General features: G+C 34.4%; 4 protein-coding genes and 1 non-coding gene across 8 annotated transcripts; 4 read left to right on the plus strand and 1 right to left on the minus strand.

Annotated features, from left to right (window-relative positions):
- The first annotated feature begins 364 nt into the window (after window positions 1–364).
- LOC135134747 (ral GTPase-activating protein subunit alpha-1) lies at window positions 365–18,785 on the plus strand. 4 transcript variants are annotated; one of them, XM_064063555.1, is made up of 20 exons: window positions 365–628; window positions 727–837; window positions 1,040–1,057; window positions 1,120–1,698; window positions 1,741–1,950; window positions 2,162–2,517; window positions 2,583–2,743; window positions 2,794–3,028; window positions 3,085–3,384; window positions 3,448–4,476; window positions 4,523–4,822; window positions 8,780–9,115; window positions 9,167–9,544; window positions 9,591–9,849; window positions 15,884–16,056; window positions 16,111–16,374; window positions 16,434–16,592; window positions 16,643–16,770; window positions 16,821–17,074; window positions 17,859–18,785. In XM_064063555.1, exons 1-20 carry the CDS (start codon window positions 523–525, stop codon window positions 18,062–18,064), a joined length of 5,562 nt encoding a protein of 1,853 aa, XP_063919625.1. In that variant the 5' UTR covers window positions 365–522; the 3' UTR covers window positions 18,065–18,785. The 4 variants fall into 4 exon arrangements, with proteins under 4 accessions (XP_063919625.1, XP_063919626.1, XP_063919629.1 ...); XM_064063556.1 differs by having other exon boundaries at window positions 17,865–18,785; XM_064063559.1 differs by having other exon boundaries at window positions 17,931–18,785.
- Window positions 4,847–8,679, minus strand: LOC135134748 (uncharacterized protein). The gene is made up of 2 exons (XM_064063560.1): window positions 8,644–8,679; window positions 4,847–6,379 (listed from the first exon to the last, which is right to left on the minus strand). The coding sequence occupies exon 2, from the start codon at window positions 6,360–6,362 to the stop codon at window positions 5,007–5,009; it is 1,356 nt and encodes a 451-aa protein (XP_063919630.1). The 5' UTR covers window positions 6,363–6,379; window positions 8,644–8,679; the 3' UTR covers window positions 4,847–5,006.
- LOC135134764 (small nucleolar RNA U3) lies at window positions 17,450–17,660 on the plus strand. The gene has a single exon (XR_010281377.1). It is a non-coding gene; the product is annotated as a small nucleolar RNA U3 (small nucleolar RNA).
- Window positions 18,786–18,941: 156 nt separating the features above from the next.
- Window positions 18,942–20,183, plus strand: LOC135134184 (optic atrophy 3 protein homolog). The gene is made up of 4 exons (XM_064062810.1): window positions 18,942–19,183; window positions 19,233–19,401; window positions 19,578–19,720; window positions 19,775–20,183. Exons 1-4 carry the CDS (start codon window positions 19,042–19,044, stop codon window positions 20,077–20,079), a joined length of 759 nt encoding a protein of 252 aa, XP_063918880.1. The 5' UTR covers window positions 18,942–19,041; the 3' UTR covers window positions 20,080–20,183.
- A 193-nt stretch (window positions 20,184–20,376) lies between these two features.
- On the plus strand, window positions 20,377–21,862 carry LOC135133974 (pinin-like). Its single transcript, XM_064062541.1, has 3 exons — window positions 20,377–20,931; window positions 20,984–21,278; window positions 21,331–21,862. Exons 1-3 carry the CDS (start codon window positions 20,443–20,445, stop codon window positions 21,753–21,755), a joined length of 1,209 nt encoding a protein of 402 aa, XP_063918611.1. The 5' UTR covers window positions 20,377–20,442; the 3' UTR covers window positions 21,756–21,862.
- The last annotated feature ends 337 nt before the right edge of the window (window positions 21,863–22,199 follow it).

Below are 22,199 nucleotides of genomic sequence, written 5' to 3' on the forward strand. Positions count from 1 at the left end.
CGCTAAAATAACTAACAATAAAAAAAATTTACAGAGGAAACCATTGGTGTCATCAGAAATTTTCGACAGACCCCAGTAATTATTCAAACTCCCTCGTAAAACCTGGTAAAACTGAAAGTACCCTGTCAAGTGAAGGTGCGTGGAAGTATTCTGTGAACTATCCTTCCACCTCAGTTGGTCAAAGTTTTTGAATGACTCATAGTCACGTTAGATAACTCTCAAGTTGGCGATGACTGATGATAATAATGATAATACAAACTATCGACTAAATTAATTTCTACATCTTGATAAAATAAAATTTTGAAGTCGCCGCCACTGTATATTTACAAGTTAATTTCATCTGCATCCAGTAGGGGGCAGTGCGTCATTTAGATGTCAATGTACGTCAACACAGAAATTTCTTTTAAAAAATGTGATATTTACTTTTATAATTAATTGTATTCGCGTACGATGGTTCAGCAACACTTGAGCAATAAATACAAGTGCAAATCTTTGGTGTTATGGCTTTAATAGTTCACGAAAATGTTTAGCAAAAGAAATCTCGTTGATGTTAAAAAATCCACTTCCAAAGTACAGGATCCGAAAAAAGATCTGCCCACAAGAATTAAACACCTGAAAGTTATCTTAGGTGGGTTATTTTAATTAAAAACGATTGAAACAACTGTCTACATTTGACAGTTTTATTTAGGTTAAGTTGTCATACTTGACGTTTGCTTATGTTTGCAGAAAATGTGGATATTGCGGAAGCGAAGGGGCTGTTTGAAGCCAATTTTAGCCATGTCTATAACATCCTCTATGACAGTTTTATACAAGCCGAAGGAAACTTACGACAACGAGGTAAATCATTGTCTTTTAACAGTGTACGAACTTGTCCTGAATCTGTTTGCTTGTGTGCTCTGTTGTTTTGTACTGGCAGTTTTTCTGTTATATTAACCCACTTGTAAATTATTTTTCACGTGTTTCTCAAACAGATTCAACTGTAAATAAATGTAGTGTTGTGTCCGTATGTACTAATTTTACTTGTTTTTTGTTGCTTCAGAACTTTCTTTTCATTTAGGTAAGTTTGGATGGGGTATCACACTTAGCTTAACTTTTATAAAACTTCTATACATATTTCAGTTCATAAAGCCCACAAAGAAGAATTAGAATGCACGCTATGGATCCTGGAACAGGTTTTATGTCTACTCCCTGAGCTGATTCATAAAAGGTGGCAACTTCACTCACTTGGTCGAATTCTGTCAAAACTTCTCCACCCCGGCAATTCGATAAAACTGCGCAGACAAGCAATTCGTTTTTTCCTAATGTGGTACCAAGCTTTAAATGACAACGCCCCTGACTATGTCCACAACATGTTTCAAACTTTGGTGCCAGGTTTCCACAATCCAGCTACAGTCGCCACGCAAATCAGTGGCAGCATTTTTCATGACACCAGCGCCCAGCATCCTGTGACTCCCACAGAATTGTTGGCAGTGCTGCCACCTTCAGGCGGCGAAAAGGCGCCAGACCATCCAAGTAAATTCTTTTTAGAAGCACTACTGGAGCACATGGTACATACAGTGGTTAAATTGGAGTGGCAAGATAAAGCTGCCCACCATCATAGGTGCTTTCATTTTTTATTAGAGAAATTCAAGACATTTTATTTGATGAAGATTTTTCCAAATTTTAGTTATGACACTTCATTATACACGCCAAATTTAGGTAAATGTTATGTTAAAGTGAGGAATGTTAGTGTCTGGTTAGATTTACCTGTTTTAAGGAAACCTGAAGCTGAAAGTGAGTTTATTTACTGTCGGGTGTCTTTGATTATGTGGATAGCGAGTTACTTGCATCAGACAAGGAAAAATATTGATGGCGGACCTGCTTCAATGACACATTCCACAAATAGTGCCCCTGTGGGCTCTCATGAGGATGAAACCCAGCATGAGTCTGCTCACCCCAGCCTTGAATCAAGTGAGTTTTTTCTTTATTGTACTTATTGGTGTTTCAGCACTCAGTTTACTTAATGACAATGCGCGCGCAACCAATACAACTTATTAAATTTCGTATATTAAAAGTAAACATTGTTTTGAAATTATAACACCTTACCACTCAATACTCATGTTCCATAGCAGAAATAAACCGTCATTCTTTTATCCAACCAATCAAATCCTCTACATTTCAGCAATATCCCTTCAAACCAACAAAACAGCCAGCGACGAGGAACTCTCAGCCCAAATCGTACGTGAAGTCCTCTGTAGCTCCAGAGACAACGTAAATTTTGTTCACGAAATCTACAGACAGGCATTCCTAATTAACTTTAGTCACGTGATTGCAATCAGAAAGATTATAGCGGTTTACAAAGATTTGATTCAGTTGAACGTACCTGAGATACCTTCTTACATGTTAGAACCCCCAGAGGACTGTCCTAGATACATGGAAGACATGAATCCTGAAAGTGCTCGGCCTCCAAGGTTACGAAACGACTCTTACTTAGGAGCGATACATAAGGAAAATTTATTGGTTAAGGCTGGCATGCAGGTGAGACACAAATAAGTGTTTGTTGATTATACTACAAAAATAACAAAAATATTTGCATTTGATAGAACGTGCTGCAGTTGTTTATGACCCATGCTGCCAACGTATTTTTGCTAGAAGTGAACCCACACATTCCAAAATTGCTGGAAGAACAGACTGATGCTTGTAAAAGAGTACTTAATATTTATAGGTATATGGTTATGAATACGAGGATGGATAGTAGTACATGGTTTGCTTGAAATTAAATGTATCTTGTTGCATACTAAAAGTGGATTATAGGGAGCAGCTGCTGTTGGTACTATTGCAGATAACTTCACTAGTGCTGGGAGAAAACCCCCCAAGAAAAAAAATGAGCTCTTTAGGTGGCAAACTTGCTCCTGCGATTTTTCAAACGCTAATTGTTACCTGGATTAAAGCTAATTTGAACGTAATGATTTCAAGGGAACTGTGGGATCGATTTTTGTTAGTTCTCACATCTTTAACTAACTGGGAAGAATTGATCAAGGAGTGGGCGGTAAGTTCTACAATTTAAAATTTTTTCTTCGTGTTTGATGTGCGATTGTGATTTAGAAAACAATGGAAACTTTGACAAGAGTTTTGGCTCGTCATGTATATAATTTAGATTTAACGGATTTACCATTGGATCGTCTTATGGAACAAAAATCGAAACGTGGAAGACGACTTGTCAGCAGGCCTGAAAGCAACACTCAGTGTAATATTAGTGAACATGTACATAGCACAGTGTGTCGACAAGATTCATCACTGCCAGATGGAAATGTCTTAAGAAAGAGAGCTAAACACGGATTAACCAGAAGTTACAGTGAAACTAGTCTAAACGTCAAACGGAGGTCGTCACAAAGGCAGAAAAACGTAAGTTAAGCGCATTCATTAGAAATTTGATGACGTACATCTTCGGTAAAAAATTTATTTTAGAGCAAACACCGCCGTTCTTTATCTTTGGATAATATCCCACAATTAGACACCGAATCAACGGACAGAACCCGTTCACCCAGTCCAGCGCCATCCAGCGGCCTCGAAAGTAACTCTATTAAAGACTCTCCCATTCAACTGGATGTTCTCTCTACCGAAAATTCCACTTCTGAATCCTCTGGTGAACACAGAGGGGTAGTTTGTGGTGGTACCATTCGAGGCTGGCTGCCAGACGTCGCTGTCATCTTGTGGAGACGTATGTTGGGGGCGCTAGGCGACGTTAACACAATAACTGATCCAAAGTTGCATTCACAAGTGTTTGAATATTTAGTCAAACTAATAGACACCTTGATCAAAATCAAACAAAATCAAGGAATTTCTGTGGATAATCAAAGCACGCCACCAGCTCCAGAGTTGATTCCGCCCCTGACGCTAATTTTGCCGTGGTGCTTTGGAGCTTTGATGCTTCCAGATGATTTCGAGTCTGGGAAGTTGAGCGCGTTGCGGCTACTTTGTACTGTCACCTTAAACTGTGATCATAAACATAGAAACTATTTACCTCAGTTCTATAGGTTTTTACATGTCGCTTTGGTTGGTAATTCTAAACCGTTCCTTAATACAACGTTGAAGTTTTTGGGACCTAGATTTTTATCTTTGCAACTACCAGGGTTTTCTCTGTTGTTGTTTGATCTTATTCATGCCTGTAACACCGTTTTGAACTCCTTGGAGAATCTCGAAGGAACACCGAGAACGGAAGCTATCTCAATTATCGCGAATTTATTGAGCCTACCTGATGATCTTAATAACATGTCTGTGCTTCAACTTGAAGAGAATATTCATGTAATGTTCTGCCCCGACATTAAAGAACACGTCGTCAGTTTTTTATTGCGAGCGGGTAGAAGAGAGCCTAAAGGTAAAGCTCGTTGTATAGCTCTCTCGGCCTTGGGTATGTTTGTGTACAAGGAATTGACAAACCAAACTTTCCACCCAAAGGTCTCTGAAGCAGTTAATGTTTTATTGCTGGCTCTTAAGGTAATTTTATATGGTGTAGGTACATATATTTCATAGTTTTTTTTAGTTTAATAATAAAATTATTGCACACTTGGCGAGCAATATTTTGTTTTTACTGTGTGATCATGCCTCTCTACTTTGGACGCAGTATCCAAGACTTGGGAATGCTGTGATTCATACACTCTGTGCTGCTTTGTTCCTTCACGCACCTTTGGGGTCTACTGCGGGCGAAAGCGATAAAGCACTCGGAACAGCTCTTCTACTATGTTTAGGTGAATGGTGCATGAAGTTGGAACCTAAGAGGCTTCTGGAGGTATCAGAATATGGGGAAGAAAGAGGAAGCTGTTTGTTGCTGCAAGTTTTTACGGTGAGTATTTTATTTTAAAATTGTTTTATTGTTCTACCAAGTATAACAGCTAAACCCAAAGAGGGAGCCACTTTTTAAAACTTGTCAAATTATTTTCCTATATACAGAAAACGCAAGCACTTTAAGTTATTGTATTTAAAATAAAACAAGTACGTGCACATAAAAGTAATCTAGTTCTTCCAGGTCACACGGCACCATGTTTCGCTCCCCATTCAATATATTTTTTATAATCCTTTTCTTCAATGACCGGTTTTATTTTTTTCAACGCATTTATAACATCGGTGCTTTTTACATGCCTACCGACGTTCTGCCTATTACCACCCTTCTTGATTTGCTGCAGTTTTTCCCTAACGACGATCATTTCCACTTCTTTGCAAACATTTTTCAAATCAGACCCAGAAAAATTATTCGTCTTTTCAACAAACGTTGCTACTTCTTCGTCTTTGAAGTTGTGCCCGTTGTTCGAAAAATAATATTGTAGGATATCATTTCTCGAGTCTTTATCGGGCAAAGGCACTAAAATTCTTTTCTCAAAGCGCCGTAACAACGCCTGATCTATCGCCCACGGAGTGTTGGTAGATGCTAAAATAAAAACTTCTTCAGATTTGACGATTCCGTCGATTTGTGTTAAAAGTTCGCTCTTAAACCGCCGTGAAGCCTCGTGATTGGAATCGTGCATTGTAGATGCCAAGGCGTCAATTTCATCGATGAAAATCGTGGTCGGAGAATAAAATTTGGCGACGTCAAAAAGGACTTTGACCAGTTTTTCGGAGTCTCCTCTCCATTTACTAACAAAAGCGCTGCTGGTGACGTTTATGAACGTAGTTGGTGTTTCACACGCCAAAGCTTTCGCTAGTAAAGTTTTACCAGTACCGGGAGGTCCATAGAGAAGAACTCCTTTCCACGTGCACGCTTTTTCGAACAGTTGAGGATAAGTAAGAGGATAAATAATGGCTTCTTTTAGTGTTTCGATTGTAGTGTTCAAGCTAACGCAGTCTTTAAACGTGACTCCGAGATTTCTAGGAACAATTTGTTTGACTACTTGATCCGCCATCTCGCGCCATTCTGGTGAATAATTTTCGAAATCACTCAGTGGTTTTGATTTGATGCTACTCGAACTTGGTTCTTTCGATAAAGTTACTATTTCAAATTGGAAAGCGTCTTCGCTTTTTTCCGGTTTCGGTACCGGCTGCTTTTCCTTGGGTGCCGATTTTTTTTCTTTTTTTATCGTTATTAGTTGTTCGTTTTCCCCAAGCTTGCGCAGAATTTTCGGGTTTTTTTGGAATTTTGTGTAATAATAACTTTGGTATTCTTGAAGAATTATGTCCAAGTCGATGTTCTCACACACTTGATGGTAGAGCCCCGTTTGAGTTTCAGTCTGTAGCACCTCAGCTACTGAATTCAAGTTGTTATCGAGGAGATATTTCAGTATTAAATGCAGAATGTTCTTTTTGCGTTCTTGGGCTTCTTTTTTGAGAGTGTCTCTGTAGTTGACGGTTGTTTTTGAGTTGTTTCGAAGAGGAGAGCTGACTTCCAACATTTTTGAGGTAGTTTAAACTGTTGGTGTGAAAAAGATACTGGTTTATTATGGTAATATAAATAATTTGTTATGAAATTTATCAATTTTAGTTTGTTATTTCATCTATGTGTATAATCTAATGGAGAGGATGTCAAAATGGTTTGATGTAACTTTGACATTATATTATATGACTTTTCAGGTAAAATATTTCGCGAAATCGGGTTTCTTACATAAATTATAAAAACTGATTCTGCTTTTTTTGTGTGAAAACGCCTAAATATTAAAATAAAAAAATACTGCTATCTTTGTAAAATGTTAGTTTGTCGAAATACATTTTTAATATATTTTTTAAGGTGACGTAACTAACTTTCTAGAGGGTATTATTGCAAAAAAATTAATCGTTGTTCTGGAATCTTTAAATCATTATTAACATCTTGTCAAAATTTCAAAAAACTTTGGCAAACTGTAACATTTGCTTTTAATTTTCTTTGTACAATATAGTTTAGCTATACTTCACCAAAATTATTGAAATAATTGATATACCGGGTGTCTGGAAAATGACGGATTAACTCTCCAGTACGTTATGTAAAATAATAAAAAAAATCTTTATGATGTATTAATTTAAAAAAAAGTAAAATTGGCAACACTGCACGCACCTAATGCGTGAATACCTACAGCTTATTCTCTGACTTCTTAGTAACGATGCTGACTGAAATCCACTTTGTATTTTTTTAGGGCAATAACCATAACAACCAGCAGTCATTAATCGTTGTCCATTATTATTAATAAAACAAGCTGTTATTTTCATTAATAAATAAAAAAAACATTTAATAAGACATATAAATTATAAACAAACCAACAAAACAAAAATCCATCAAAGCATAACCAACTAAACACTAGAGAAGATGTTCAAAATTCCTGCCTTGTACATATAAAGAAGTTCGTAATGTTTTCAAATTTTGATCATTTTTTGTAAAAGTTAGTCATCAGTACTTGCTAAGATAAAACTGATTTTGGCAAATGAGATACTCTCTAAGAAAAGAGAGGGCGGGTGGGCGAGGCTAGTACCTGCTAAGATAAGACTAATTTTGGTAAATAACATACCCTCTAAGAAAAGAGAGGGTGGGTGGGCGGGGCTAGTAGCTGCTAAGATAAAACTGATTTTGGCAAATGACATACCTTCTAAGAAAAGAGAGGGAGGGTGGGCGCGGCTAGCTAAGATAAAACTGATTTTGGCAAATGACATACCCCCTAAGAAGCGAGAGGGCGAGTGGACTGGGCTGGTACCTGGGATCCCTCTAACAAAATAGAGAGCGGGTGGGGGGTTAGTACCTGCTAAAATAAGACCGATTTTGGCAAATGTCATACACTCCAATAAAAGAGAGGGCGGGTGGGTGGTAATAGTACCTGTTAAGACTGATTTTGGCAAATGACATATTCTCTAAGAAAATAGAGGGCGGGCGGGTGGACCTAGTACCTGCAGATAAGACTGATTTTATCAAATGACGTATCCTCTAAGAAATTTAATAAAATTATTATAAGAAAAGACACCAGAGGCTCCAAAGCACTTTCAAATTCTTTCCAAACAGGAATACCTAGAATCTCAAGGTTTTTTCAAATTTTTCAAAAAAAAACAAAAACGGGGTCCCAAAATTAACTCAAAAACAGGTCAAGTCAGAATTTTCCAAAAATAGAACACCAAAGTTCCCCAAAATTGTTTTAAATAATTTACAAAAAAAAAAAACCATGGGCTCCCAAAATAATCACCATGGGTACTCAAAAGTCTCCCGAATTAAAAAAGAAGACACTGCGGCCCTCACGACTTTTTCAAATTCGTAAAAAATAAAACACTACAAACTCAAAAGATTTTTTCAAGTTCATCCAGCAACAAAACACCAGATTCCTGTAAATCAATCAAACATTTTTAACTGCTTATTCGATTTTTTCTGATTTGTACCTTCGCTTTATATCAGGCAAACATTGTTGTCAAGTAGAATTTTATCAAATTATTACAAAAACAAAACAACCATATCTTTGTATATTCTAACTGAAATGGTAATTAAACATAGTCATGGGCGGGAGAAATATTAACTAAAAGTTTTATTACTAGTTATTGTGAGTATGAATATGTTGTTTGGTTGTTACGTAGCAAAAGAACCAGTTTTAAAATCATTATAACTCCACTAAAACGTGAAAAGGATTTTTTTTACTATTTTTTCCAGTTGATTGTTAAGAGCGTACCGGAGAGTTAATGCGCCATTTTCCAGTCACCCGGTATAATATACCTCGTATAGTACAGTACCTTTTTTATTTTTGATATAATTGACCTTCAGTCACGCGTTTCCAACATCAACACACTGTTGTGATTCGCAGCTGTTTATATTTTGGTTGCTGAGCAACAAACCGCGCCAAATTCAATTCCATTTTTCACATTTTAGGTTTTGTACAAAATTGCGATGGGCAAAGCCTCTGCTGATAACCCCGGAGGTTTATCACAACCCAGTTTGAATGAAGATTTCGACCCCAACATATTATCCGATGATTTAGCAGACAGGTCGTCGCCTTCGTTATCTCCATCCAAGAATCATCAGTGCCAAAAGGCCATAACCCTGTGTGCTAAAACGGTTTTAGCCCACCTCGTAACACACCTAGGCCACTTCCCAATGGCCATAGGGGCAGCTAGACTTAGTTCGATGGTTGTTGAACACGACGATGTTCCTAATCTAACTTCGGACGAATTGTCCGCTAGTATTTTTTCAGCACCAAATATTCAAGTGCGAATTTTTGATTTCAGTCGTGATTTTTTCACAATCTGTGTTTTTTAGCTTTTTATGTTTACGGAAAATGTCATAGCAAGCTTAATCGAGTTGCCTGTGCTGGATCTCCCAGGGGGCGGAGTTACCGCCGGACTGTCAACAGCCGACAAACAAGTGAGGGTGTTACTGAGAGATCTGTCAGGCAAAGCTTGCTGGGATGCGTCGATTTTATATCGATCTCCCGAAAGTGACAGCTCTGATGACAATCAACAAGTTGATTTTGAAACTACTTCAAATCAAACTAAATGGGGGCCTATGAGTATTCAACCGGAGAGTTTTCTGGTCGGAAGTTCAACGAATTTACCTCAGAGGGCTATGAGACATCGATCTCCTAATGTTTTGCCTGATATCACTAATTCCGCTCAAGACCTCGATCAGCTGGATGATGTAAGTGATTTTTTGGGATTTCATTTTTGCAGGGGTTTTATTTCAGTTGTTGCAATATTTGGGACACACGAGTCCGGAATGTTTGGAGAATTTTGACCGGAAGTTGAATGAACCGGCAGCGCCACCTTTGTCGATTGAAATCGAACAAGAGGCGATTGCGTCTGTTATAAATCAGAGGAATTTGGAAGTGGAGGAAAACAGGGTTATGCAATTCGCTGATTCTATGCTGGGGCAACCCATTTCTAGGCCTAGTAGTCGCAGTGAGGGCGCTTCGAGTCCAGCCTACGACAACAGCATCCAGCAGGGTAAGTTTCAGAAAGAATGAGAAAAAAATTATGCAATTAGAGTCTACTTTAAAGTAGTGCTTCTGATGCAACCCTGAGCATATAATAGGTCTTTCCAAATAGTTGTCAACGCAGCAGGTCATGATTGTGCAAACCCACATTAATTTAGTGACAAAAAAAGTAACCAAGTTGTCAATTTTATCAGTTTGAGGTTGTGATTTCAGAAAACCGCAAAAAAAAAGAAGTTTGTGATTCCTTTCATTTAAATGCAGGATTGGTTTTATTATAAAACATTGTAAAATAAGCAAATTCAAAACATCGAAAAATACACCACGGACTGACACGTGTTTCTTGCAAGATAAATGAAATCTCAAAAAAATTGGTCGAAGGTTATTTAGATAGAACTCCCTTCGCCCCTGAAGTGCAACAAAACAAATCCCGCAAGACCAGTGGCATAAATACACCGCAGCCCTCGCAAATTCCAAGGAGATGCGGTCCGTACAAGTGCGGACTGGAAAAAATTAAAAAACGCTTTTCGAAAAATCGAAATATCTAGAGATCGAACAAACAGAAAGTTGAAACATCGGAATATCGATAAATGGAAAAATTGAAAAACCGAAAAATCGAAATCCGCAAAATTAAAAGATTGAGCAATTGAGACATCAAAAAATTAAAATATCCAAAAATTGAATAATTGAGAAAACGAAAACTTGAAAAATCCAGAAATCTAAAACCAAAAGTCGAAAATTTTTAAGAATCGAATAACCCAGATGGTAAGAAATCGAAACATCAAAAAATCGTAAAATTGAAAAATAAAAAAATGGAAACATCAAAAATTTAAAATTTTGAAAAATTGAGAAGTAAAAATATCGAAGAGCTGAAAAATCGAAAAATTGAGAAATAAAAAAATTGACAAATCGACATAGCAAAAAAATTCGAAAAATTAAAATAATCAAAAATTGAAAAGTTGAAAAATCGAAAACTTGAAAAATCCAAAAATCCAAAATCAAAAGTGGAAAATTTTTACAAATCGAATAACGGTGATCGTAAGACATCGAAACATCAAAAATTTAAAATTTAGTAAAATCGAAAAATATAAAATTTTAAAAATTGAAAACTGGAATACCGAAAAATTAAAATAATCAAAAATTGAGAAGTTGAAAAATCGAAAAACCGAGAAATCGAAAATCTAAAATTTTAAAAAATCGCTAAAATTAAAAAATCGTAATATTTAAGAATCGAAAAACAAAAAATCGAGAAATAGAAAAAAATCCCAAAACTGAAATGACGAAAAATTGGGAAATTGAAAAATCTTGAATTTAAAAAACTGAAAAATTAAAATATCAAAAAATTGAAGAATTCACACATCTAAAATTTAAAAATCGAAAAATTGAAAAGTTGAAAATCTAAAAACCGAAAATCCAAGATTTAAAAAAAATGTTAAAATTGAAAAATCGAGAAACTGAAGAATCGAAAAATCGAAACATGGAAATATCAAAAGATCAAGAAATTGAAAAATGGAAAAGTCGAGAAGTCGAAAAATTGAAAAATTTAAGATCCGAAAAATTGCATAATCGAAGAATAAAAAATTTTAAAAAATGAAAAATTGAAAAATCGCAAACTCTAAAACCGAAAAGTCAAAGGATCAAATTATTGAGAGATCGGAACATCCAAAATTGAAAAATCGAAAATCCAAAATTAAAAAAATCGCTAAAATTAAAGAATCGGAAAATTTAAGAATCGAAAAACAAAAAAATCGAGAAATAGAAAAATCGAGAAATAGAAAAAATCGCAAAACTGAAATGACGAAAAATTGGGAAATGGAAAAATCTAAAATTTAAAAGATTGAAAAATTAAAATTTCGAAAAATTGAAAAACCGGGAAATCGAAATTTAAAAAAAATCGAAAAAATGAAGAATGCACAAATCTAAAATTTAAAGATCGAAAAATTGAAAAACCGAAAATCCAAGATCAATCATTAAAATTGAATAATCGGAAAACTGAAGAATCGAAAAATTGGAAAACCGAAAAGTCGAAAAACCGAGAAATCGGAAAATCGAAACACGGAAATATTTAAAAACTGAAATCGAAAATTGGGTAATCGAAGAATCAAACATTTTAAACATCAAAAAATTGGAAAATTGAAATATCAAAAAACTGAAAAATCGAAAAACTGAGAAATCGAAAATCCAAAATTTAAAAATAGAAACATTGAAAAATCAAAAAACTGAAGAATCGAAAAATTGGAAAACCGAAAAGTCGAAAAACCGGGAAATCGAAAAACAGAAAAATCGAGAAATAGAAAAAATCCCAAAACTGAAATGACGAACAATTGAAAAATCGGGAAATCAAAACTTAAAAAAAATCGAAAAGTTGAAGAATTCACAAATCTAAAATTTAAAAATCGAAAAATTGAAAAGTTGAAAATTCGGAAAACCGAAAATCCAAGATCAATCATTAAAATTGAATAATCGGAAAACTGAAGAATCGAAAAATTGGAAAACCAAAAAGTCGAAAAACCGAGAAATCGGTAAATCGAAACACGGACATATTTAAAAACTGAAATCGAAAAATTGGATAATCGAAGAATCAAACATTTTAAAAATCAAAAAATTGGAAAATTGAAATATCAAAAAACTGAAAAATCGAAAAACCGAAAAACCGACAATTCCAGATTTAAAAAAATCGGTAAAATTGAAAAATCAAAAAACTGAAGAATCGAAAAATTGGAAAACCGAAAAGTCGAAAAACCGGGAAATCGAAAAACAGAAAAATCGAGAAATAGAAAAAATCTCAAAACTGAAATGACGAACAATTGAAAAATCGGGAAATCAAAACTTAAAAAAAAATCGAAAAGTTGAAGAATTCACAAATCTAAAATTTAAAAATCGAAAAATTGAAAAGTTGAAAATTCGGAAAACTGAACAATCGAAACATCGAAAAATTGGAAAATTGAAACGTCGAAAAAAACCGAGAAATCGGAAAATCGGAACATGGAAATATTTAAAATTTAAAATCGAAACATCAAAAGATTTAGAAATTGAAGAATGGAAAAGTAGAGAATCGAAGAATTGAAAAATCGCAAAATCTAAAACCGAAAATGCGAAAAATCAAAAGATTGAGAAATCGAAACATCGAAAAACTGAAAAATCGAATAACTGAGAAATTGCAAATGCAAAATTTTAAAAATAGAAACATTGAAAAATCGAAAAACCGAAAATCCAAGATTTAAAAAAATTGTTAACATTGAAAAATCAAAAAATTGGAAAACCGAAAAGTCGAAAAACCGAGAAATCGAAAAACAGAAAAATCGAGAAATAGAAAAAATTCGCAAACTGAAATGACGAACAATTGAAAAATCGGGAAATCAAAACTTAAAAAAGAAATCGAAAAGTTCAAGAATTCACAAATCTAAAATTTAAAAATCGAAAAATTGGAAAACCGAAACGTGGAAAAACCGAGAAATCGGAAAATCGGAACATGGAAATATTTAAAAACTAAAATCGAAACATCAAAAGATTTAGAAATTGAAGAATGGAAAAGTCGAGAAACGAAGAATTGAAAAATCGTAAAATCTAAAACCGAAAATGCGAAAAATCAAAAGATTGAGAAGTGGAAACATCGAAAAACTGAAAAATCGAAAAACTGAAGAATCGAGAAATTGGATAATCGAAGAATCAAACATTTTAAAAATCAAAAAATTGAGAAATCGAAATATCAAAAAACTGAAAAATCGAAAAACCGAGAAATCGAAAATCCAAAATTTAAAAATAGAAACATTGAAAGTTGAAAAATCGAAAAACCGAAAATCCAAGACTTAAAAAAATCGGTAAAATTGAAAAATCAAAAAATTGGAAAACCGAAAAGTCGAAAAACCGAGAAATCGAAAAATAGAAAAATCGAGAAATAGAAACAATCCCAAAACTGAATTGACGAACAATTGAAAAATCGGGAAATCGAAACTTAAAAAAAAATCGAAAAGTTGAAGAATTCACAAATCTAAAATTCAAAAATCGAATGATTGAAAAGTTGAAAAATCGGAAAACTGAATAATCGAAAAATCGAAACATCGAAAAATTGGAAAACCGAAACGTCGAAAAACCGAGAAATTGGAAAATCGGAACATCGAAATATTTAAAAACTAAAATCGAAACATCAAAAGATTTAGAAATTGAAGTCAATCGCAAAATCTAAAACCGAAAATGCGAAAAATCAAAAGATTGAGAAATCGAAACATCGAAAAACTGAAAAATCTAAAATTCGGGAAATCGAGAAATCTAAAATTTTAAAAATTGATACTTTAATTATATTAAAGTATCGAAGAAGTGAAAAATCTAAAATTTAAAAATCCATAAAGTAAAATCTCGAGAAATTGAAAAATCGAAGAATCGAAATATTTCAAAATCCGTAAACTAGAATCTCGAAAATCTGAAAAATGGAAGAAACATTGAAAAATAAAAAAACCTAAAAAATCTCAAAATTGAAATATCGAAAAATTGAGAAAGAAAACTCCAAAAATTGTTATGTCTACAATTTTGTTTTTTTCCAAAAATAACGGTTTAATAAACCACAAGTTCAGGACTATGCTATTTTTTATCATTTAAGTAACATTTATTCGACAAAATTGTAAGATGACGTCATCAATTCCTAGGGGCACGCATGCACGGATAAGTTTTGATTAACGATTTACCCTGCTTCCTATATGTATAGTAGGGTGATTCAAAAAAAAAAAATAATTTTTTTTTTCGTGCAAAGAGGTTCAAAAGTTTCTTTTCAACGTAAAAAAATACCAGTTAAAATTTGAGCTCTTAATATTAATATTAAGACCGTCCGCATCGCGTTTTTCTATTTCCCATAAGAATAACATGGGAAAATTTTTGTTTGCACCTTCTGATTTTTATTGCTAGCCCGTCGTGTGTCGTGAAAAAAATTCAATCACATATTTTTATAGAGAATTGAACGCTCTACAAAAAGTGTCTCCTATGATTGTGCGAGAAACCTGATAGTTGAAGAGTTATTTTAGGCTAAAGTTAAATTTATCCAAATTTTGACGTTTTTGATGCATTACAATAAATTTGATGGTCTTATTGGAATAAATCACCACAAAAATTTATACACATTTTAAATTTAGTTTTTTAAACAGTAATTGTTTATAATTTTATGCTATAATAAGGCCAGTAAAACTCTTTCCGAACATTTTCAGCATCAGTGGGTTAAAAAATCATAGTCAGGTTTCTCGCAAAATCATAGGAGACACTTTTTGTAGAGCGTTCAATTCTCTATAAAAATATGTGATTGAATTTTTTTCACGACACACGACGGGCTAGCAATAAAAATCAGAAGGTGCAAACAAAAATTTTCCCATGTTATTCTTATGGGAAATAGAAAAACGCGATGCGGACGGTCTTAATATTAATATTAAGAGCTCAACTTTTAACTGGTATTTTTTTACGTTGAAAAGAAACTTTTGAACCTCTTTGACACGAAAAAAAAAATAATTTTTTTTTTTTGAATCACCCTAATGTATAGCCTTAAACGTTGCAAAATTTCAAAGCATTTGAGTTTCCAATTTTAAAGTTAATTTGTAAATTGTTATACAATTTTGCTTTTTTTTTCATAAATTTGGATCTCTAGTGTAAAAACTCGATTTTAAACAACTTGAATAATATTTACTAATGAAAATTTTAGAGATGACGTACGTCATCGTATTGTTGGTGGGGATGATTAGCCAAATTTTGGTTAGCGTTCTGCCATCTACACTCTACACGATATTCCTAATATATATAAAATTTGACAACAGTCGGTCGGTCCAGTAATTTCAGATTTTATGTCTAATAAAAAATCGGACAGACGGCAGAGAGACGGAAAAAAGTAACCTGTCGAACAATGGACTTGATTACAATACTTCTTAGTTTATGTCCAGGAACTAAAAATATTTAATTACTTTACTTCTACTACCAACTTATTTAAAGTTTTCACAGCCATCTGCGTCTACAACCATTTTGTAATAAATCATAACAGATTTTTCATTGACGCACAATTTTATGTTTTACAGCTTCTAGTGGAATCATCGAGCAAAATGCTTTCCAACAGTGTCGCCTATTGTTTTCACAACTAGGTCTGGCCGGATGGGAGCGGCGCCAACAACTGCACCTTCTCAATAAGACTGAGCGCCTACTAAGAGAACTGCGAAATTTGGATAGCCAGAGATGTAGAGAAACGCACAAGGTGGTACCAATACATGTCGAATTTAATTTTTAATATAATTTTGCAATTCTTTAGGTTGCCGTAATTTACGTCGCCCCTGGCCAAGAAGACAAAAATTCCATTCTGTCAAACCAAGGCGGCAGTGCTGCTTATGAACAATTTCTCGCAGCTTTAGCATGGGAAGTGGAATTAGAAGGACACACGGGTTTCTTAGGTGGCCTACAACGCCAAGGATCTACGGGTTTAACAGCTCCATACGTAGCAACCAGTTTTTCGGAGGCAATTTTTCATGTTGCAACAAGAATGCCAGGAGATACACCTGAAACTGTTCTAAACAAAGTAGGCGAATTCAGTGAATTATAGAATTTAGTTGATCTATTAAAATTACGTGTTTGTAGACAAAACATTTGGGGAACGATGAGGTTCACATAGTGTGGTCAGAGCACTGTCGGGATTATAGACGTGATATCATTCCCACCGAGTTCTGTGATATTTTGATAACAATCTACCCACTAGGAAATAACTTAAATAGGGTGACAGTTAACTGCAAGCCTGACGTGAGTATGGAAGAGAGGTACAACGATATAACTGATTTCTTGGATCTTAGGTACCGCAATTCGGAATCCTGTTCCACGAAGCTATCGTTGAGAATAACATTCTAGCTGGTTTAGTTAGAGCAACTGCAATCTGCGCTAGTCGTGCCAAAAGAACCACTTTGACGTTTTATCAGCAATAGTAAGTAAATTACTTAAGTAATGTATATTTATTATTTTTTGTTGTTGCAGCTATGAGGAACGGGCATTATCACTTGAGACGGTCGTAACAAAACATAAACATAATACTACTTATGAAGATTTCATATCGCGAGTGTACAGTCCCATAGCTACCCCAAGTCCGTTTTGTGTAAGCGGTTCAACCTCCAGCGGAGCGGGAGATGGTCCAGCGTGTACAGGAAATCCATCAATGCTAGCAGCAGCGCTTCTGGACTCTCATGGACACTCCCATAAACCAAATCAAAGAAATGATTCGAAATTTAGAGGTAAATTGATTAAAAACAATTTTGTGTTGGTGTGAGTATTGGTATGTTTATATTTTTTTCATTTTTAAAACCTGAACGTGATACTGGCTTATTTAGAAATTGATCCACACTGGACAGTCATCAGTTTCTGATTTTGATCTGACATCATCAGAGGGAGTTTCATCCCCACCACTGTCGTAGATGTGTCAAGTTTAAAAATAAGTTTTTATTTAAAAAAATGACTGAATGGTAAAATATAAAAAAAACAGTCGCAATGAATATATTTGGCAAGGGAAATAGTGTGTACTTTATCTGGTAGATGGCGCAGCAAGTTAGAAGTAACGACTGTCGTTCGGTTCTCGTTTAATAAAAGTTATCAGGGTTGTTGGTGCTGGCAAGATCATACTTCACAGGATCATTTCTGTAGTATATCTTCACATACTCCACATTCAATTGTGGAGTTGACGCAACCACGATGATGTGGGACAGCTTTGTATCCTGAGCGTGAGGCAGACTATTTTTGATCTAATCAGGTCAAACTCAGTCATCGATGATCGTTCAGCACAAACAATTGTTTGTGTGATGGATTCAGAGCAGTCTGAGTGGTTGTATTTTTTTATTAAATGAAAGAAAAAGAGATCATCAAATACTGTGGGAAGGATGACTGTGATCTGATTTATGTTTTCTGAAAATGGTTAAACTCTGATCAAATTTATTATGCATTAGAAAAATCAAAATCATAATGTTTCAACTAATTTTATTGAAATTTGTTCTAAAATGAAAACGTGAAAATATTAACATGTAGAAGTAGTTTCAGCATCTGATGCTGCCAGGGGTGTTTGGTTTAATAATAATCCCGACGTCTCTCAAAATGTAGAGTCCACCAGTATTTCGCCTCGTCCTTTAAAGAAAATCTCATCAAGTTTGAAAAGTGTGCCACGTAGATCCCTTCGACAAGAAGCGCAAGACTCTCCCCCAGAAAGTCCTCAGCAGTCGACAAGAAAGAAGTAAAGATTTCTTTAGCTGTATAAAATGCTTGATGTTGTACTAGCTGATTAAGGAAAAATGACTAGTTCGTGCAAAGCACCGCAATTAGTCGTGTAAAATATAACTAGATGTTTCTAATTTCGAATTAAGACAAACACCAAAATTAAGTCTCAGATATATTTTTTATAGCTACTGAATAGTGTGGTGACAAACGGTAGGGAAGCGGAAGAGAGAATAAGGCCTGAAAAATGTTTTAGGTTACATATTCAGTAGTTGCAGGTTTTATTTATTAATTCGACATTTGTGTAAATTAATTTTATGTTTATTTATTAATGTGAAAATAACGGTATTAATTTATGATAGATGTACAAGATATATTTATTAACGTCGTTATTTATTTTATTTTTATCTAATTGAATATAATCTCTGCATTTATAAATCTGTGAATATTCCTTGTTGTGTTATTGTTGGGTTTTTCAGTATTGCAATCATTTTTTAAAGGCTTCACGAGGTTCCATTTGAGCAGTATTGCTGTCTGTAGAAATTTTCCATTTTTGTTAATTTGTTTAAGTGAAACACAAAAAATGATTGTAAACATGTTGTGTTTGGAGCTAATTCAGTATTAATTTTTATTTTACATTTACAGATTTTTTTTAAACCATGGAATGGTTTTTGTAAACTTGTAGATAATATTTTTAAAATGTACTTATATTTAAAGCTTTATTAATAAACTTTACAAACTTTATTCGTAATCATTGTAAAATACATCAAAGCTAAAATATAGCAACCGAAATGAACGTAAAAATGAAAAGCAGTTGAATATTTGAATTTAGTTGTTTTTAATGACGTAGTTACAATCTGCAGAGTTGGTATTAATATGTCACCTAATAACCCCAAATTATTAACACGTTACATCATGACAGCTGACTGATCGGATTGATTTGACGTTTGGATGTGTCCTTGGTGTCCCTTTTTCTTATAGAATAAAGTAGTTGTTAAAAATGGTAGTACACGTATTTCCTGTAGCAAAACTCGGAGCCCTTCTAATAAAACAAATAAGTAAACCCATCGCAAACGCTGTTAAACAGGGGGCGAAGAGTTCACCAGTTTTTAGAAAATATGTCTGTCTACCTCCTGCACAATGTAAGTTCGGTAACCAGTTTACAAAATAGTAATCAAGTGCATATTTTAGTTTATAACTGGTGCGAAACCAAGACAAAAATGTGGCTTTTGCATCTAGGACAACCGGTGAACCTTACAGTATTAAATGAAGCTGCTTCTATAGAATTAGGTGCAAATTTATTAGGAGAAACAGTCATATTTGCCATTGCTGCAGGGATTTTAGTATTAGAGTATAACAGGTTTGTACAATTGCATCCAATTTTTTCAACTAAAGCAAAATGTAGGTCTAAGATATTTTCACTTGTTTGTAACCATAATATTGGGAGTGGAACTAAAGAACTGTTATAAAAATACATAAATTGGTACAGTATTCACAAAGTATGGAGCGTTTATGTTTGCTTTTTGTTAATTATAGGAGTTCGAAAAAAGAAGCTGCAAAAGAAGAAGCTCGATTAAAAGAGATACAGGACTTGAAAGATTCTTTAAGGGATTTGTTTATACAAACAGAGGAACAAGGAGCTCATATTCGAGAATTGACTAGACAGCTAGGATATTCTAGTATGTATTTTATTAGTAGATTTGAGTTTTTTAAAATGGTTTTTATTTGTTTAGACAGGGGTGGAACAACGAAAGTCAAACACCCTGAAGAATTTCCTCCCAAAAAAGAACCACCTCAGGGACCTCCACAATTAATTCCTCCATCTAGAAAAATAAAAGAAGTTGAAGAAAACGTAGAAAATACAGACTTGTTAGTAAATTCTAATTTTAAACCATTACGAGGCGTGATATTTAAAGCTATAAGCTCTGTGGAAAACACAATGTTGTTTGATCCACATGGAAAAAGAGAACCTGGTGTAATAATGACGGCTTTAAACTTATTGTACAAAGACGTGTACCATAGTAGGTTGACATTCTGATGTAGTTAATTTCTAATCGTCTTTGGTTTGTTAAGTTTAAAATATATTTAAGTTTAAACATTTTTACTGTAAGCTGATCTAAAAATAAAGTGCGCTAAAGTATTTGTGATGTTGGTACTATTGAACGGATTAATTAAATCCGCATGTTGTTTAATCCAAATTCTAATAATGATTCCTTAATTACACAAACTGTAAGACCCACTATAATTCTTTGAAAATTTTTATTGGTATCAAAAAGAGTAAACATCATTTCAAAAGTGGCGTCGTCAATGCTACCAATTCATCTGCATTGACAGGTGACATTTGATGTAAGCATCATGACAGGTTAGTGTTTGTAACTTCAAATCGATTTATTAAATAAAAATGGGCACAGAAATTTTAAAATCGTTTGGAACTCTACAATCCGAATTGGAACAAGCGAAAAACAGCTTGAAAGGTGTGGACGAAAATATAAAGAGGTTAATAGGCAGAGATCCGTCAGATTTACCTCCACGAGCGAACCTCAAAAGGGGGGTACAACCAGAGGACAGAAACCGTATAAGGGTTGGACGCACCCGAAACTTCAACCACGAAAACGATGAACCACCCAACAAAAGGAGGACCAGCGGAGTTTCTGTATTTAAGCGTTTGTCAGAGCGACCGAATCACTATGAAGAAGATCTGCACCAACAACCACAAAAACAAATGATCAGCAAGGTTATTGTTACACCTAAAGAGTTACCAAGTCGACAGGAAGCACTAGCAGCACAAAGTAAGGATGAGAAATCAAAAGCACGAAACAGGAGAATGTTTGGGGCGTTGTTGGGTACGTTGCAGAAGTTCCAACAGGAGGAGACTAAACTAAAACAGAAGGTAAGTGTCTTATGAAATTTTGATTATCGTGGTTATAACTGCGTTTCGTTAGGAAGAGAAAAGGGCGCAACTGGAGAAAAAAATCGAAGAACATGAAATCAAAGAAAAAGAGGAAATTAAAAAGGAGCGGCAAGAGCTATTCTTTAACAGAAAAAAGAAACAAGCGGAAATAAAAATGATAGAGTTAAAAATGATGAGGATGAAGGAATATGCAGCTTGGGAGGAAAGGCAAAAACCAAGGATGAATTTCATACAGACAAAGGCTAAACCACATATACATTTTCTACCACGAAAAATGAATGATGCAAGTAAAGCATTGCTGGAAACGTGTAAAGCAGACATTGAGAGTAAGTTTGTGTTTCAAGTGATTTATTTTTGCAATACCTATTTTTATTTTAGAAATGATTGATAAAAAGAGGCAGGAAGTATTTGATGAGCTGCAACATATAGAAGAAAGAATGAAAAAGAATTTTGAATTAAGAAAGAACAAAGAACCGAAAGATGAAGGCGAAATTCGTGAGGAAACTGACAAAACTGAGGAAAACGGTGACTTAGATACCACGTTAGAAGAAAAGCATGAAGATGGGGACACAGACATGTTCCATGAGGCTTCAAATGAAGAAAAGAATCCTATTTTAGAGGAACCAAGTAATGGAACTGAGGAAGTTCGTGTTAGTGATGAACAAAGTACTCAGGGAGAGAACTGGGATGGTGAAGCAATCCCAGAAGAAAATAAAGATGAAAACCTTTCAGATCCCATAACTGAAAAAAGTAATGTAAATGAAGATTCAAAAATGGAAGTAGATGATGATGAGTGTCTTTGATTGTAAATTTTTATTTATATAATTAAGATTGTATAATGTATAATAGATAGGTGTATCAAACTTTGTTATGAACGAATGGCCGAAATAATAAAAAAGTGTCCAAGGAAGGTTGGCTATCCATTATGATCCCTGAAGCGTGTAGGACCATAACTCATGAACGTGACGACAAGCACATAACATAAGAATAACTTTTATATTAAACTTTAACCTTGCGGATAAGTTTACCTTTAATACAAAATGCAATTTCAATTTTACGTCTGTGTATGCAAATCCGTGACGAATATAGAACGATCCGTCTGTGTTATATGCCACAAAAATAATTACACGATCTCAGATTCCTTCAAAGAGGCCGGTGTTGTTTTATAACCAGATCCAGTCATAAAACGCCCGATACGGAATTTATATTATTGTGTACCGTCGTTCATCGAGATTAGTGAGCCGCTC

The sequence above is a fragment of the Zophobas morio genome, unplaced genomic scaffold (genome assembly GCF_036711695.1).
Source record: "Zophobas morio isolate AGI-343-1 ecotype UQ-CSIRO unplaced genomic scaffold, CSIRO_AGI_Zmor_V1 ptg000023l, whole genome shotgun sequence".
NCBI classification, from domain to species: domain Eukaryota; kingdom Metazoa; phylum Arthropoda; class Insecta; order Coleoptera; family Tenebrionidae; genus Zophobas; species Zophobas morio.